We start from the raw sequence: 18,678 nt of genomic DNA on the forward strand, positions 1-18,678 counted from the left end.
TCACTGCAAGCTCCGCCTCCCGGGTTCGGGCCATTCTCCTGTCTCAGCCTCCTGAGTAGCTGGGACTACAGGCGCCCGCCACCTCGCCCGGCTAGTTTTTTGTATTTTTTAGTAGAGACGGGGTTTCACCGTGTTAGCCAGGATGGTCTCGATCTCCTGACCTAGTGATCCGCCCGCCTCGGCCTCCCAAAGTGCTGGGATTACAGGCTTGAGCCACCGTGCCCGGCCATCTGTTTTCTTAAAATATATTCCTAGGGGTGGAATTTCTGTCCTAGGGTTTACCTAAAAATATGAAAATGTTCAGTATTCTTGATGCTCCTATCTGATTTCAAAATGGCTTTTTCAACTACTTCCTTCACACGGAGAGCCCTAGGTGTCCAAATCAGATGCCTGACCATTTCTGAGGGACCTTGATCTTGAGGGCCTGGCTTCAAGCCTCATTATCAATGGCAATAAATTTGCCACTCTCTCACTGGAAGGAGCCCCTTCTATTTTATTTTTATTTATTTTTATTTTTTGAGAGGGAGTCTCACTCTGTTGCCCAGGCTGGAGTGCAGTGGCACAATCTTGGCTCACTGCAACCTCTGGACCTCCTGGGTTTAAGCAATTCTGCCTCAGCCCCCCGATTATAGGTGCCCAACACCATGCCTGGCTAATTTTTGTATTTTAGTAGAGACAAGGTTTCACCATGTTGGTCAGGCTGGTCTTAGATTCCTGACCTCAAATGATCTGCCTGCCTCGGCCCCCCACAGTGCTGGGATTACAGGCGTGAGTCACAGCACCTGGCCGCATCTGCTATCTTTATGGCTTATGCCTCGTGTTAGTCATCACAACAATACAGAGGATGCACTGGGCTGCCCTATCCTGGCCAAAGGTCTCCCTGGTAAGTATGGATTTGCTAATCCAGGAAAATCATTTATGGGGGGGTTGGGCAGGGTGCTGGGGAGACCCTGCTTGCTCTCTCAAATGCACACCAGTCATTTGGGAGACATTCACTGCTCGAAAAACTCAGTCTGTATATTGGCTCTCCCCTAACGTTGGCAGGACCTGGGGCAAAAGTACAAACAGATACCTTAATTACTTAAAATTACAAACCAGGTTGGACATGGTGGCTCATACCTGTAATCCCAGCACTTTGGGAGGCCAAGGTGGGTAGATCATTTGAGGTCAGGAGTTCAAGACCAGCCTGACCAACATGGTGAAACCGTCTCTACTAAAATCACAAAAGTTAGCCGGGCGTGCTGACACACGCCTATAATCCCAGCTACTCAGGAGACTGAGGCAGGAGAATCACTCGAATCCTGGAGGTGGAGGTTGCAGTGAGCTGAGATGGTGCCACTGCCCTCCAGCCTGGGCAACAGAGTGAGACTCTGTCTCCAAAAAATAAATAAATAATAAAATAAAATAAAATTACAAACTACTCCAATTAACCGCTAACCTTAATATAGTCTATTCTTCTACTTGGACAAATCTACATCTTTTAAGACCTGGAAGACCAGGTTTAAATTTAGAATTCCTGGACTCCTGGGAGTTAAGCACATGAATGAGGTGGCCAAGGGAGCACAGGACCTGGCCCAACTATTGTCTCTTGGCTCACTTCTTTTCTCACCTCTGTCCTGCACCACGAGGGATCTGTGGACATAGGAGCTCAAACACCCAAGTGTCGTGTCACCCCCTTAAAATAAAACACAGCTGCCCTTTAGCCCCCCCTTTTTTGATGATAATCATTTTAATAGAAGTATATCTTCTTTAAAACAAATGATTTAATTAAAGAAAGTAGAAACTGATTCTAATTAGTGGATTTTCTGATTATTATTATTATTATTTGAGACCGAGTCTCGATCTGTCACCCACACTGGAGTTGCAGTGGCGTGATCTCGGCTCACTGCAACCTCCGCCTTCCGGGTTCAAGCAATTCTCTGCTTTGGCCTCCCGAGTAGCTGGGAGTACAGGCACCTGCCACCACGCCCGGCTAATTTTTTGTATTTTTAGTAGAGACGAGGTTTCACCATGTTGGCCAGGCTGGTCTTGAACTCCTGACCTCGTGATCCACCTGCCTCAGTCTCCCAAAGTGCTGGGATTACAGGTGTGAGCCACTGCGCCTGGCCTATTATTATTATTTTTAATTATACTTTAAGTTCTTGGATACGTGTGCAGAACGTGCAGGTTTGTTACATAGGTATCCATGTACCATGGTGGTTCGCTGCACCTATCAACCCGTCATCTAGGTTTTAAGCCCCACATGCATTAGGTATTTGACCTAATGCTCTCCCTCCCCTTCCCCCCACACCCCACAGGCCCGGGTGTGTGATGTTCCCCTTCCTGTGTCCATGTGTTCTCATTGTTCAATTCCCACTTATGAGTGGAACATGTGGTGTTTGGTTTTCTGTTCTTGTGTTAGTTTGCTGAGAATGATGGTTTCCAGCTTCATCCATGTCCCTGCAAAGTACATGAACTCATTATTTTTTATGGCCTCACTTTATATTCTTTTTATGTTTTGTTTTGTTTTGTTTTTGAGACGGAGTCTGGCTCAGTCGCCCAGGCTGGAGTGCAGTGGCGCGATCTCGGCTCACTGAAAGCTCCGCCTCCCGGGTTCACGCCATTCTCCTGCCGCAGCCTCTGAGTAGCTGGGACTACAGGTGCCCGCCACCACGCCCGGCTAATTTTTTGTATTTTTTAGTAGAGACGGGGTTTCACCGTGTTAGCCAGGATGGTCTCTATCTCCTGACCTCGTGATCCGCCCGCCTCAGCCTTCTAAAGTTCTGGGATTACGGGCGTGAGCCACCGCACCCGGCCACTTTAGATTCTTTTAGGGATGCCTAGACTCTGCCCTAGAGAGAATGGATCTGGGAAAGAGGCCACAGCTTCAGCTAACTGGAAAGGGAATTCTGGGGCCACAGGTATTCAGAACTTGGTCCTGAAGTGCCAAACCCTGTGGACTCTCTCACCCTAGGGTGGGATTGCTGGGCCTTAGGATTTCCTTAAAAATATGAAAATGTACGTAATTCCTGATGCTCCTCTTTGATTTCAAAATAGCTTTTTAGGCCGGGTGTGGTGGCTCACGCCTGTAATCCCAGCACTTTGGAAGGCTGAGGCAAGTGGATCACGAGGTCAGGAGTTCGAGACCAGCCTGACCAACATAGCAAAACCCCATCTCTACTAAAAATACAAAAATTAGCCGGGTGTGGTGGAACGCACCTATAGTCCCAGCTACTCGGGAGGGTGAGGCAGGAGAATCGCTTGAACCCGGGAGGCAGAGGTTGCAGTGAGCCGAGATCACACAATTGCACTCCAGTCTGGGTGTCAGAGTGAGACTCTATCTCAAAAAAAAAGCTTTTTAAACTACCTCCTTGGCATGGGGTGCGCTCCAGGTGTTGAAATCAGATGGGGAGTGGTGATTAGAGGGGAGTTCCTAAAGTATGGGGCCCAGGGCAGGTTCTCTTGCCCAGGTATAAAGGGCCACACTTGATTTCTCCTCTCCTGCTATGAGTGCAGGGTCTGTACCTGGCTGTATCTCCACCATCTATCACCACTGAAAAGCCAAACGTATTTGCTTAATGGATAGTGCACTGGCCTCTGCATCAGAGGACCTGGGGTCCAGGCCCAGTACTGTCGGAAACAGTTCTTCATACTTTATTACCTCGTTTAAACTTTTCTTAGCCATTATATTGATAAAAATTCCAAGAGGTGAAGTGACTCTCCCAAGGTCGCACAGCTAGAAGAGGTAGAGGCTGGAACTGCACCCCGCCATCTGTCCTCCTTTCTTATTCTTTTTCTTTTTTTTTTTCCCCCACTGTGCTGTGGTGGGCAACCGGGACCGGCCCGTTCGAGAGGCCCGGTCTTTACTGCTCTCCCTCTTCTCCAGCTCCGCTCCGCCTTCAGCCGCCCTCTGGCGCTGGGTCAGGCGCCCAGCTCCGCCCGGACCCTCCCCTCCTGCCGCGCTCTCTCCGCGCTCCCGAGGCCCCGCCCCTCCCCTCGGGCCAACGTCACGTGCCGCCCCATCCCCCCGCGCCTGCGCACTGCTTATTTCCCGCTGTCAGGATGAGGAGGCGGAGGTCGGCGGTCGGGTCCGTCTCTGCCGGCGGCTGTGGCGGCGCCGGCGGCTCCAGCCTTAGCGGTTCCTCCCTGGGCGGCGGCGGCGGCGGCTCGGTCGACGCCTCCTCCGCCAGCTGAGCCCTCGGGAGCCCGGGACGCCGCTTCCCCGCCCATCCCCGCTCCCCGAGGCCGGCCGCCTGGTCATGGCGCAGCCGGGCCCGGCTTCCCAGCCTGACGGTGAGGCGCCCACCATGGCAGGCGCGGCGGGCGCGGCCTGCCCGGCGTCGGCGTCGCGGGAGGACTTCGGGGAGGGCAGGCGGCGGGAAGGGTGCGCGCAGGCCCCAGGGGTGACCCTGCCGGGCGGAGGCGGGGGCGCGCGGGCTGCGGCGCGCGAGGGCGGCGCGGGCACCCCGGCGGCCGTCGCTGGGGAGGGGGCGGGAGGCGCCCGTGCAGCGCTTGCGGGAGGACAGAGGGAAGGGCGTGGGGAGGCTGCTGGGTAGCGTGGGGGAGTGTGGGGAGGGAGCGGTTCTGGGTAGCGGGGAACCGGCACGTGGGTTCTGCCCGTGGGGGAGGATGGAAATCGGGAACATGTGCTATATTCGTTAAAGAAAAAAAAATGTTAGGTAGCGTGCCCTCCCCGCGGCCCCAATCCTTGCTATAGAGCTCTTTGCGCCCAGTTATGTGACCTGGAAGTAGTGGTGTACAGTAACTGGATTTAGTAGCATTCCCTGAATGGCACTGTAGCTTAATGGTAAGTGTTGGGGCCTGGGTGTCTAAAGGACCTGGATTGTTAACCAGCAAGCTCTGGGCTCATTTGTTAGCCTCGTTGAACCTGAGTATTCTCACACACGAATTAAGAGGTTAATTCATGCCTTTGTATTTTATCTATAAAAATAGCAACACGAATGTGTATATAAAATAATAGAATTGTTAGGAAGCTATTAGGAGTAATGAGAATAGTGTTTGAGAATGCTGAGGCCTTCTCGCACTACTTGAAGATATTTGCTTGTGGTACTAAAAAAAAAATGAAGTGGAAGAAATGTGTCATTTATGGCGTTTATATTCTTGGAAGGGAAAAAAGGGCCTCATCCTAAATAATGAAAGTTGATTATCAGAGCCCTTCATGATCTTCTGGGAAACTGGACTGAGCTGTGCCTCACAGATTGACTACATGGTTCCAGGTTTTACCACCTAGAATTGATGTTTGGGAGTAGTGTACTTGGTCTTTTCCAAGATCCTACTGTATCTAGTTGTGAAAGTTCTTTCTGGTGTGTTTCTATAATCAACGTGTGTGCTTAGCGTCTTTAAGTGTGAGTAGAGTAGAATGTTGGGAAAAGGGACTTGGTACGGAGTAGGTACTTTAAAACTTGCCTTTGCTTGGGGTTGTCTCAAAATAACCTTTCATGAAACCCTTACTCTTTATTCTTGCCTTTGGGGAACTTGTAACCATATCAGACATTAAGGTTCTGGCTGCTCTCTGGGAAGTGTGCTCCAGAGCCTATTAGCCTGTAGTTTTGGGTGGTGTTAGTTGCCTGAGGGGAGATGTCCAGTGAGCACTTGGACTTTTATAAGAACCTGCTTGCTATTTCTGTTTCAGTAAGCGAACGTAAGGGAAGGAAAGTGTTTTTGGTGGGCTGTCAGAGAGAGGAAACTGGGATGTTTTCAGGCTGCATTTTAATGATCACCTTTTGCATTTGGTGTCAGGCAAGAAAACTTTGTTTTTCCACAATCCCACTTTCTTACTGCGCAGAGAGGCAGGATACAGAGAGAGCCTGTGGTTCTGATCAGGAGTGATAGGTATGCATAGCTGGCTGCTGCCTTCTCTTGAGTTGCATGGAAACAAACGTTTAGGGCAGCTCAGGTGACATGACAGTCTGGAATCAAAATTCCCTGCCTCTTTCAAGATATGAAATGGTCTTCCTTGTAAATAGGCAGAAGTGACTAAGCACTTGAAAGAGACTAGGGAAAATTAGCTTTAGGAAATCTTGTATTCTTGCTATTTTTGTTCAGATTTATTTCCTATTTTTGAAATCTTGTGACTCTAGTATGATTTTTATTTTAAATTAATGTAGGTAGCCATGGCTACTTTTTACAGTAGGAGAGAGGTAATTTGGTACATTTGAGTGCCTTGTGTCAGTGTCTTAGAAGTTCATCTTGGGGATTTTAATTTTTTTTTTTTTTGAGACAGTATCTCACTCTGTTGGCCAGGCTGGAGTGCAGTGGTGCCATCTTGGCTCACTGCAGCCTCGACCTCCTGGGGTTAAAGCAATCCTGCCACCTCAGCCTCCCAAGTAGCTGTGACTACAGGTGCATGCCACCATGCCCAGCTAATTTTTGTATTTTTGTAGATACGGCGTTTTGCCGCGTTGCCCAGGCTGGTCTCAAACCCCTGAACTCAAGGGATCCATCTGTCTACGCCTCCCAAAGTGCTAGGATTATATGTGTGAGTCCCTGAGTCTGGCTTTTGGGGATTTAATTTGTGTCTTTAGCGGAACTCATGTAGACCACTTTAGCTTTAGGCACATTTGAATTTCCTGCTGATTAAAAAAAAAAAATTGCCAGAATTCTTTTGTGTCAAACTGGTGGTGAAAGATAACTAACTGCTTAGTCTTTGACTGTATCTCGTTTTATCCCATTTCAGAAGCGATTGTCTTTGATGACTTAAAAAAAAAACTATATTGTCTGTTTTTCATGGCCATATGGTAGATTAGGAAAATCGATTTGTGTGTAAATTGAAGGGATGAAATGTAATCACTTTATTCATTTTAATTATTTTGTAAATTAAAAAAGTTTTGGGTTTTTGATACTGCCTCTTAGTTTACTTATTTGGAATATAGGTAATTTTAATAGTTAAATTTCAATTGATCTGTCTTCCCCTGAAAATTCAAAAATTTGAAAAATTTCAAATTTTAATGTTTATTTTAATCTAAGTTCAACTATATCTTTGAAACATTTGCTCTGATTTTACTTCACTTTTTTCTTTTTCTTTTGTAGAGAGGGTCTCACTGTGTTGCCCAGTCTGATCTTGAATCCCTGGGCTCAAGCGATTCTCCCATCTTGGTTTCTCAGTGTTGGGATTACAGGCATAAGCAACTGCACCCAACCCACTTCATTAGTTTTTATTCTTGCCATGTTGAGCAGGCTGGATTCCTGATTGTTTCTTGTTGGTTACACAGACATGCTACCTTTTACCCCTGAAGGACATGCTTTACATACATAAATCTGCAACTTCCCTATCTCACTTAATAAATGTTAGCTAGAATATACTCATACATGGTTATATGGCCATGTAATGTTCTGTAAACACTATAGGCGTTATCTTAGGGAATCTTCGTAGCAATGAAGTAAGTACTATTGAAATATTACTGCTTCTATTTTCTTGATGAGGAAACTGAAGCACAGAGAAGTTAAAGAAATGTGCCTGGTGTTATACAGCTATTAAGTGGGGGAGCAGGCTTCAAATCCATACCATCTGGCTTATGTACTAGATCATGGACTACTTTCCAGGTCAGTGTTGTAGGCCTTCCTCATTCTTGTTAAAGACTATCTCATCATATGCATGTACCATGCATGATTTATTGCCTGTTTCCCTATTGTGGGGCAAGTAGATTGTTTTCAATTTTTAATTATTATTATTATTTTTTTTTTGAGACGGAGTCTCGCTCTGCCACCCAGGCTGGAGTGCAGTGGCCGGATCTCAGCTCACTGCAAGCTCCGCCTCCCGGGTTCACGCCATTCTCCTGCCTCAGCCTCCCAAGTAGCTGGGACTACAGGCGCCCGCCACCTCGCCCGGCTAGTTTTTTGTATTTTTTAGTAGAGACGGGGTTTCACCGTGTCAGCCAGGATGGTCTCGATCTCCTGACCTCGTGATCCGCCCGTCTCGGCCTCCCAAAGTGCTGGGATTACAGGCTTGAGCCACCGCGCCCGGCCAATTTTTAATTATTTTATAAGCAGTGTTGTAATGGATGTCCTTGTGCATATTTTTTAGGTACTCTTGTACTTCTGTAAGACTAGTGAATTAAATAAAGGGCATGAGTTCTGAGTGGTTTAAGTTTTAATACCTGTAGCTAGCTTACTCTCAAAGGCATCGGTTTACGTACTCGCCAACAATATATGGCAGGTGGATTTCCCCTGTAATCTTACAAGTGCTGGATGATGTAATTTGTTTTAAATTTGTGTCTTTTGATTAAAAAAAGTGATGTTGTTCAGCTGGGCGCGGTGGCTCACGCCTGTAATCCCAGCACTTTGGGAGGCCGAGACGGATGGATCACAAGGTCAGGAGTTCAAGACCAACCTGTCCAATATAGTGAAACCCAGTCTCTACTAAAAATACAAAAGTTAGCTGCATATGGTGGTGCACACCTGTAGTCCCAGCTACTGGGGGGCTGAGGCAGAAGAATCGCTTGAACCCGGGAAGTGGAGGTTGCAGTGAGTCGAGATCGTGCCACTGCACTCCAGCCTGGGGGACAGAGCAAGACTCTGTCTCAAAAAAAAGAGTTGTATTGTTCAGTTAACAAGTATTTGTGTGTCTATTCTATGCCAAATCCTATGCTAGGATCTAGGAAATGCAATGATGAACAAAACCAGACCCAGTCCCTGTTCCTAGGTAGTGAATCATTCAGCCACTAATTAGATAATCCTATAGACATGTACAAAACTATTTATTCAACTAATATGAATGTATACTGTTTCTCAGGCACAATTCTAGGCATTTGGAATACATCAGTGGGCAATATAGATAATAAATAACCCTGCCCTAGTGTGGGAGAAACGGATATTAAACAACAAACGTAAGCAAATGATATGGGTTGTTAGATGATAAGTGCAATGGAAAAAAGAAAACATAGCAGGATAAAGGGAAGGGGGGTGGGGTTGGTTTTAAATAGGCTGGTCAGGCAGCTTTATTGAGAAGATGACATTTGTGTAAAGACTTGAAGTAGATAGAGGAGTTAGCCTTGAGGATATCTGGTGGAAGGGTGTTCTAGGCAGGGATCAGTTTTTGCATATGCCTTGAGGGCAGAAGCATGTCTGGTGTGTTTGAGGAATGGCATGGAGGTCAGTGTGGCTGGAATGATGTTACGGGGCCTAGGAGAAGCCTGGAGTAGGATATGAGGTCAGAGAGGTCGTGAGGTGGAGGCAGATCTTGTTGGCCCTGGAGTATTGCAAAGATTGGTTTTCACTGTGGGGAACCATTGAAAAGCTTTGAACAGAGGAATGATGTGATCTCACTTAGGTTTAAAAAAAATCGCACTGGGCCAAAGTGCTGGGATTACAGGTGTGGTGGCTCACGCCTGTAATCCCAGCACTTTGGGAGGCTGAGGCAGGTGGATCACCTGAGGTCAGGAGTTCCAGAGCAGCCTGGCCAACGTGGTGAAACCCTGTCTCTATTATTATTATTATTATTTTTTTTGAGACGGAGTCTCTCTCTGTCACCCAGGCTGGAGTGCAGTGGCTGGATCTCAGCTCACTGCAAGCTCCGCCTCCCGGGTTTACGCCCTTCTCCTGCCTCAGCCTCCCGAGTAGCTGGGACCACAGACGCCCGCCACCTCGCCCGGCTAGTATTTTTTTGTATTTTTTAGTAGAGACGGGGTTTCACCATGTTAGCCAGGATGGTTTTGATCTCCTGACCTCATGATCCGCCCGTCTCGGCCTCCCAAAGTGCTGGGATTACAGGCTTGAGCCACCGCGCCCGGCCCCTGTCTCTATTATAAATACAAAAGTTAGACATGGTGATCTCAGCTCACTGCAGCCTCCCGGGTTCACGCCATTCTCCTGCCTCAGCCTCCTGAGTAGCTGGGACTACAGGCGCCCACTACCGCGCCCGGCTAATTTTTTGTATTTTTAGTAGAGACGGGGTTTCACCGTGGTCTCGATCTCCTGACTTTGTGATCCGCCCGCCTCGGCCTCCCAAAGTGCTAGGATTACAGGCGTGAGCCACCGCGCCCGGCCTTTTTTTTGTATTTTTAGTGGAGACAGAGTTTTGCCATGTTGGCCAGGCTGGTCTTGAACTCCTGACCTACGGTGATCCACTTGCCTCGGCCTCCCAAAGTGCTGGGATTACAGGCGTGAGCCACCGCGCCCGGCCTGTGTTTGACTTCTTTATGTCATGGACCACTTCTATGATACAGGCAGTGAAACTAAAGCAAATGGTGAAACGATTGGTACCATATAGAAACATTCTTAGAGAAATAAAAATCCAGATTAACACATAGTTCCGTAAAGTTACACTGAGTGCGTCTGCCTCTCTTGCCTCCCCTTCCACCACCTCCGCTCCTGCCTCTGCCATCCCTGAGACAGCAAGATCAACCCTTCCTCTTGCTCTTCTTCCTCAGCCTACTCAGTGTGAAGACAAAGAGAATGAAGAGCTTTGTGATGACGCACTTCCAGTTAATGAATAGTAAACTTATTTTCTGTTCCCATTATTTTAATATTTAGCCTGCTTTATTGTAAGAATACAGTATGTAATACATACAACATACACAGTATGTATCAATTGTTTTATGTTATTGGTAAAATTACTGGTCAGTAGTGAGCTATTAGTGAAGTTTTTGGGGAGTCAAAAGTTATACATGAATTTTTGACTGTGGGAATCGGTGCCCCTAGTCTAGTCCCACGTTTTTCAAGGGTCAACTGTATTTTTTCGTGACTTGTGCCTTTCGTATCGTATCTAAAAGTCATCTCCAAACCCAAGGACATCAATATTTTCTCCAGTGTTATGTTTTAGGAGATTTAAAGTTTTGCATCTTTTACCCTTAGGTCTATAATCTATTTTGAATTTGTTTTTGTGAAGGATGTAAGGTCTTGTGGCTCAGTTCATTTTTTTACATGTGGATATCCAGTTTTTCCAGCATCACCATTTATTCAAAAGTCTGTCCTTTCTCTGTTGTGTTGCCTTTTTGCTCCTTTGCCAAAGATCAGTTGACTGTATTTGCATGGATCTGTTTCTGGACTCTATATTCTGTTCCATTGATGTATTTTTTTTCTTTCATACTGCATGTTTTGAAATTTTATTTGCATTGAAAATAAATACTTGTGGCTGGGTGTTGTGGCTCACGCCTGTAATCCCAGCACTTTGGGAGGCTGAGGTGGGCAGATCACAAGGTCAGGAGAATCACAAGGTCAGGAAATCGAGACCATCCTGGCTAGCATGGTGAAACCCCGTCTCTACTAAAAATACAAAAAAGTTAGCCAGGCGCGGTGGCGGGCGCCTGGGGTCCCAGCTACTTGGGCCGCTGAGGCAGGAGAATGGCGTGAACCCGGGAGGCGGAGCTTGCAGTGAGCTGAGATCGTGCCACTGCACTCCAGCCGGGGCTACAGAGCAAGACTCCGTCTCAAAAAAAAAAAAAAAAAAAACTCGTGATAAGGAGATCGAGACCATCCTGGCTAACACGGTGAAACCCTGTCTCTACTAAAAACATACAAAAAAAATTAGTTGGGCGTGGTGGCGGGCGCCTGTAGTCCCAGCTCCTCTGGAGGCTGAGGCAGAAGAATGGCGTGAACCCGGGATGGGGAGCTTGCAGTGAGAGAGATTGCACCACTGCACTCCAGCCTGGGCAACAGAGTGGGGCGACAGAGCAAGACTCCGTCTCAAAAAAAAAAAAAAAGTGATAAAACAATTTGTAAATGTATAATATAAAAGGGAAGTTGATATGAACTGATAAGATCATCCCTCAGAAACAGAAACACTATTAATGTCCTGGTGAATATTTTTCCCATGTCTAAAAAATGTGTTCTATGGTAATTTAAAAGCGGAATCATGGCTGTGCACAGTGGCCCATGCCTATAATCCTGCACTTTGGGAAGCTGAGGCAGGAGGATCACTTGAGGCCAGGAGTTTGAGACCAGCCTGGGCAACAGAGCAAAACCGCTGTCCCTACAAAAAATAAAAATTACCCAGGTGTCACAGTTCACGTCTGTAGTCCTAGCTTCTTGTGAGGTTGAGGAGATCGTTTGAGCCCAAGAGGTTTGAGGCTACAGTGAGCTATAATTGCACCACTGCATTTCCAGCCTGGGCCACAGAGCAAGACCTCATCTCTTAAAAAAAAAAAGGCAGAATCATGCTACAAATGCTGTTCTCAAACTATATTATTACTTTTGAAGTTAATTATTGTTTTCATGGCTGTAAAATACAGATTCACTATAATTTTTAGATGTATTTCTCTCATTGATGAATATTCATGCCATTCCAATAACACTCAAGTGTATGTTTCCACATTCATGTGTTTTTATAGAATTAATTCCTTGAACTGGAATTACTGAGTCTAAAGAATGTGAATGTTTAAAAATTTAATTCTAAGTACCAAATTCTCTTTCAAAAAAGGTTTGGCAATTTATAGGCTCATCAAGGTATATAAGAGAGCTTCTGTGGCTGGGCTTGGTGGCTCACACTTGTAATCCCAGCACTTTTGGAGGGCAAGGTGGGCGGATCTCTTGAGGCCAGAAGTTCAAGACTGGCCTGGCCAACATGGCAAAACTTCCCTCTCTACTAAAAATACAAAAATTAGCCAGACATGGCAGTGTGCACCTGTAGTCCCAGCTACTGGGGTGGCTGGGGCATGAGAATTGCTTGAGCTTGGGAAGCAGAGGTTGCAGTGAGCCGAGATCAGCCATTGCACTCCAGCCTGGTTGACAGAGTGAGAATCTATCTTTAAAAAACAAAAAAGAAAGGCTCATGGTCCCTTAATTTAACAAGTTCTTTGCATATAGGGAAGTTGACCTTTGTCAGGTGTGTATCAAGTGTAGCAAAAATTTTACTCAATTTGTTTTTTAACTTTGAGAGTTTTTTGACTTTGAGAGTTGAGTTTTGGCATATGGAAGTATTTTAATTTTTCTGTGTGGTTATCAATTTTTTCCTTTATGATTTCTAGGTTTGTGTTCTTCCTCTTTGTGTTTTCTTCTTCTTCTTCTTCTTTTTTTTTTTTTTCTTGAGGCAGAGTCTTGCTCTTTTACCAGGCTCTCTTACCAGGCTATCTCGGCTCACTGCAACCTCCGCTTCCCACGTTCAAGCGAGTCTCCTGCCTCTGCCTCCCAAATAGCTGGGGCTACCACCACACCCAGCTAATTTTTGTGTTTTTAGTAGAGACGGGGTTTCACCATGTTGGCCAGGATGGTGTCGATCTCTTGACCTCGTGATCCGCCTGCTTTGGCCTCCCAAAGTGCTGAGATTACAGGTGTGAGCCACTGTACCCGGCCTAGTATTTACCCTCCCCTCCCCTCCCCTGCCCTCCCCTGCCCTCCCCTCCCCTCCCCTCCTCTCCCCTCCCTGGAGTCTCGCTCTGTCACCAGGCTGGAGTACTTTTAAATGATCAGTTTGCAGTTTATTTTGCCGTCAGGAATGATATAAGAATCCACCTTTTACTCTACTTGTGTTTTTTTTTTTTTTTTGGCTATGAGTCTTGCTCTGTCACCCAAGCTGTAAGTGCAGTGGTGCGATCTCGGCTCACTGCGACCTCTGCCTCCTGGGCTCAACCAATTCTCCTGCTTCAGCCGCTCGAGTAGCTGGGACTACAGGTGTGTGCCACCACCCCTGGCTAAATTTTGTATTTTTAATGGAGACGGGGTTTTGCCGTGTTGACCAGGCTGGTCTTGAATTCCTGACCTCAGGTGATCTGACCACCTCAGCCTCCCAAAGTGCTGGGGTTACAGGCATGAGCCACTGCACCTGGCCTTACTACTTACTTTCAAATGGTTGGCCAATTGTTCTTGCACCATATGGTGACTAATACATTTTTCTTCATTGATTTTGAAATACTACCATTTATCGTATGCTAAATTTGCAGGAATATTTGAGTTCATTTATAAACTGCATTTTGTTCAATTTACCTATTCTCTTGTTATACTACATGGTTACAATTACTGTTCCCTTCTCCTCTTTAATGTTTTAATATTTAAAAGAGCCGGGCTGGGAATGATGGCTGACGCCTGTAATCCCAGCACTTTGCCAGCCCGAGGTGGGAAGATCACATGAAGTCAGGGGTTGGAGACCAGCCTGGCCAACATGGTGAAACTCTGTCTCTACCAAAAATACAAAAACTAGCCAGGCGTGGTGGCACACCCTGGCTACTCACAGCTACTTGGGAGGCTGAGGCAGGAGAGGTAGAGGTTGCAGTGATCTGAGATTGCACCATTGCACTCCAGCCTGGGCAAAAAAAAAAAAATCCAGGTATCCTTCATTATTCATTTACTAGAATTTCCTTATTATTCTTAAGTATTTTTTCATTCAGATAAAATTTGGAATGAGTACATTAAGTCCACCCACTGTGCTTACCTCTCTTGTTTAAAAAAAAGGACTTAAAAAATATCTGTTGTGGGCCAGGCGCGGTGGCTCAAGCCTGTAATCCCAGCACTTTGGGAGGCCGAGACGGGCGGATCACAAGGTCAGGAGATCGAGACCATCCTGGCGAACCCGGTGAAACCCCGTCTCTACTAAAAAATACAAAAAACTAGCCGGGCGAGGTGGCGGGCTCCTGTAGTCCCAGCTACTCGGGAGGCTGAGGCAGGAGAATGGCGTGAACCCGGGAGGCGGAGCTTGCAGTGAGCTGAGATCCGGCCACTGCACTCCAGCCTGGGTGACAGAGCAAGACCCCGTCTCAAAAAAAAAAAAAAAAAAAAAAAATCTGTTGTGTTTATAAGCTCAAGAGAGCATATATCGTTAACAAACATCTTTACAATTAAGATAAGTTAGTGCATTAACAAATGCATATTAATTTAAATAATATTTATTATTATTTTTTGAGATAGAATCTTTCTCTGTTGCCCATGCTGAAGTTCAGTGGTGTGATCTTAGCTGACTGCAACCTCGGCCTCCTGGGTTCAAGTGATCCTTTCATTTCAGCCTTCGGAGTAGCTGGAATTACTCCGTGCTCATGATCCAGCCTGACTAATTTTTTTCTATTTTTAGTAGAGTGGGTTTTGACATGTTGCCCAGGCTGGTCTTGAACTCCTCGCCTCAAATGATCTGCCCACTTCAGCCTACAAAGTGCTGGGATTATAGGTGTGCGCCACCACACTTGGCTGCATTAATTATATTTTTTAATCCTTCTAATTCTTTAAAGATAATATTAACATTATTTCACAATTGAGGCTATACAAATTTAATAATTTGCCTAGAATCCAGGTTGCCGTGACTATTTTCATTCTAGCTATCCCTCAGGTCAGTTTTAGCTTAGCAAACTTTGATCATTTTTAAAAAGGCAAAATTAAGGCTCCAATTTTCTTTTCTGATCATAACGTACAAAGAAAGTGTAAAAGAAAACTAGACTTGCTGAGCGTGGTGGCTCACGTCTGTAATCCTAGCACTTTGGGAGGCCGAGGTGGGCGGATCACACGGTCAGGAGTTCGAGACCAGCCTGGCCAACAGAGTGAAACCCCATCTCTACTAAAAATACAAAAAATTAACTGGGTATGGTGGTGAGCGCCTATAATCCCAGCTACTTGGGAGGCTGAGGCAGGAGAATTACTTGAGCCTGGGAGGCTAAGAGGTTGTAGCGAGCCGAGATCGCGCTATAGCACTCCAGCCCAGGTAACAGTGTGAGACTGCATTTAAAAAAAAAGAAAACTAGACTTACACATAATTCTGTCGTTTAGAGTATTTTTTTATTCTACATTTAAAATTTTTATATCTACACATAAAAATATTTTAAAACAATTGATCATATTGCACATGTGGTTTTGCATTCTGCCATTTTCATTTGGTTATGATGTGAACAGTTTCCCTGTGTTGTAAGTTTTCTTTTTTTTTTTTTTTTAATAGTGGTTTTGGCCAGTTGCGGTGGCTCATGCCTGTAATCTCAGCTCTTTGGGAGTCCGAGGCGGGTGGATCACTTGAGGTCAGGAGTTTGAGGCCAACCTGGCCAACATGGCAAAATTCCGTTTCTACTAAAAATACAGAAATTAGGCATGATGGTGTGCGCCTATAATCCCAGCTACTCCAGAGGCTGAGAGAGGAGAGAATCACCTGAACCTGGGAGGTGAAGTTTGCAGTGAGCTGAGATTGAGCCACTGCACTGCAGCCTGGGGGAAAGAGCGATACTGTCTCAAAGGTGGTTATAAGTCTAATTTATCATATAAATGTATCATTTTACTATTACTGCCATTTTGATCATTTATAAATTCTCACTATTAATAATTTCATAGGAAATAACATTCTTGTACATTAATCTTTGATCTCATCTTTATTTCCTAGACTGTTTTGGATCTGAAGTATGACATTTTGATATATACTGCCAAATTGCTTTCTAGAAAGCCAGTTCTAGTTTACATTTCTTCTTCTTAGTGCTGACGATGTCTGTTAGTCTCACTTCATCCTTGTCAACATGAAGTGTAGACTTAAGATGTTCTTGCCAATAGGCAAGGCATAAAAATGGCATCTGACTGATTTTAGTTGCAGTTTTAGTATGATTGGCTTTTGTTCATTTTTTTTCCTTTTTTTTGTTTTTGATTGTTTTAAAAAAAATATATTGGCCTTTTTTTGTGTGTGCATTGCCTCATCGTGTCCTTTACCCCTTTCTTAATACATTTTTAATTTATATACTTTTTTTTTTTGAGATTGAGTTTTGCGTCGTCACCAGGCTATAGTGCAGTGGCGTGATCTTGGCTCATTGCAACCTCCACCTCCTGGGTTCAAGCAGTTCTGCCTCAGCCTCCCGAGTAGCTGGGATTACAGGTGTGTGCCTCCCTGCCTGGCTAATTTTGTATTTTTAGTAGAGACAGGGTTTCACCATGTTGATCAGGCTGGTTTCAAACTCCTGACCTCATGTGATCCACTCATCTTGGCCTCCCAAAGTGCTGGGATTACAGGTGTGAACCATTACACCTGGCATTTATTTATTTACTTTTGAGATAAGATCTTGCTCTGTGGTCCAGGCTGGAGTTTGGTGGCCTGGTGCGATCTTGGCTGATTGCAATCTCTGCTTTCCAGGCTCAGGTGATCCTCTCACCTCAGACTCTGTGGAGTAGCTGAGACTACAGGCATGCACCACTATGCCTCTCTAGTTTTTGTATTTTTAGTAGAGATAAGGTTTTTACATGTTGCCCAGGCTGGTCTTGAACTTCTGGGCTCAAGCCATCTGCCTGCCTTGGCATCTCAAAGTGTTGGCATTATAAGCATGAGCCGCTGTGCCTTGTCCATTTTCTTATTAAAATGGGGGATATATATATAAATATTTGCCGGGCGTGGTGGGTCACACCTATAGTCCCAGCACTTCGGAAGACTGAGGCAGGTGGATCCCTTGAGGTCAGGAGTTTGAGAGCAGCCTGACCAACATGATGAAACCCTGTGTCTACTAAACAAACAAAAATTAGCCGGGTGCAGTGTTGCACGCCTGTAATCCCAGCTACTTGGGAGGGTGAGGCACGAGAATTGCTTGAATCCGGGAGGTAGAGGTTGCAGTGAGCCGAGATTCCACCATTGCACTGCAGCCTGGACAATAACAGAGGAAAACCCCCAAAAAAATATATATATATCTCTCTCTGTATATATGTGTATTCATAGATGTTGGCCTTTGTTTTTTATTTGTTACAGATATTTACAGATATTGTCCACGTTTGTCCTTTGTCTTATTTTGGCTTTTGGGGTAATTTTTTTTTTGAGACAGGGTCTCACTCTGTCATCCAGTCTGGAGTGCAGTGGTGTGATCACGGCTCACTGTAACCTTGACCTCACACCTCAGCCTCCTGAGGCCCCTATAGACACATGCCACCATGCCTTGGTAATTTTTGTATTTTTTGTAGAGACGGAATCTCCCTTTGTTGCCCAGGCTGGTCTCAAACTCCTGGGCTCAAGGGATCTACCTGCCTCAGTTTCCCAAAGCTCTCGGATTACATGTGTGAGCCACTGCATCTGGCCATTGGGATAATTTTTGTTATGAAGAAATCTAACGTTTCACTTGGACAAACTTATTGATAATATTTTGACATTTTCAAAGATGTTCTCTGTCTCAAAATCAATTAGATAGATGCTCATAACTTATGTTGTTATACGTTTAAATTTATTTTTAAACAGTGGCCAATGTTTTTCTACATCATTTCAATTAAGTTGTTTCTGTGTGAGCTGTTTGTCAAGTTAGATCTTCCACATCTTGCGCTTGTCATTAATTTTCTTTCTATAATTATTTTGTAATTACAGATAAAATTTATATTGCCCATTGCAGACAATTAAGAAAATGCAAAAAAGCGTAAAGTGAACAGTCAGCAAAGACAGTTTATTAACGCTCTGATACACAGTTAGCCCTCTGTTTCTGCAGGCTCCACGTTCATGGATTCAACCATCTGGGGATGGAAAATGAAAAAACCCTTTGGGAGGCTGAGGTGGGGGATCACGAGGTCAGGAATTGGAGACCAGCCTGACCAACCCCGTCTCTACTAAAAATACAAAAATTAGCTGGGCATGGTGGCACGCATCTGTAATCGCAGCTACTCAGGAGGCTGAGGCAGGAGAACTGCTTGAACCCGGGTGGCAGAGGTTGCAGTGAGCCGAGATCGTGCCACTGCACTCCAGCCTGGGTGACAGTGAGACTGCGTCTCAAGAAAATAAAAAACCAATAAAACAATAAAAATACAAATTAAAAAATGCAGGATAACAACTATTTACATAGTATTTACATTGTGTTAGGTATTATAAGTCATTTAGAGGCGATTTAAAGT

General features: G+C 45.4%; 1 protein-coding gene across 7 annotated transcripts in view; it reads left to right on the top strand.

Annotated features, from left to right (window-relative positions):
• The first annotated feature begins 4,030 nt into the window (after positions 1–4,030).
• Positions 4,031–18,678, top strand: part of RABEP1 (rabaptin, RAB GTPase binding effector protein 1) — a 104,643-nt gene continuing 89,995 nt past the window's right edge. For all 7 annotated transcript variants that reach the window (XM_028835942.2, XM_077969939.1, XM_077969940.1 and 4 more), the window contains exon 1: positions 4,031–4,272. In XM_028835942.2, coding sequence (XP_028691775.1) covers positions 4,239–4,272 — 34 coding nt within the window. In that variant the 5' untranslated portion in view covers positions 4,031–4,238. The remainder of the gene's footprint in view (positions 4,273–18,678) is intronic.

Source organism: Macaca mulatta, chromosome 16 (assembly GCF_049350105.2).
Source record: "Macaca mulatta isolate MMU2019108-1 chromosome 16, T2T-MMU8v2.0, whole genome shotgun sequence".
In the NCBI taxonomy this organism is placed as follows: domain Eukaryota; kingdom Metazoa; phylum Chordata; class Mammalia; order Primates; family Cercopithecidae; genus Macaca; species Macaca mulatta.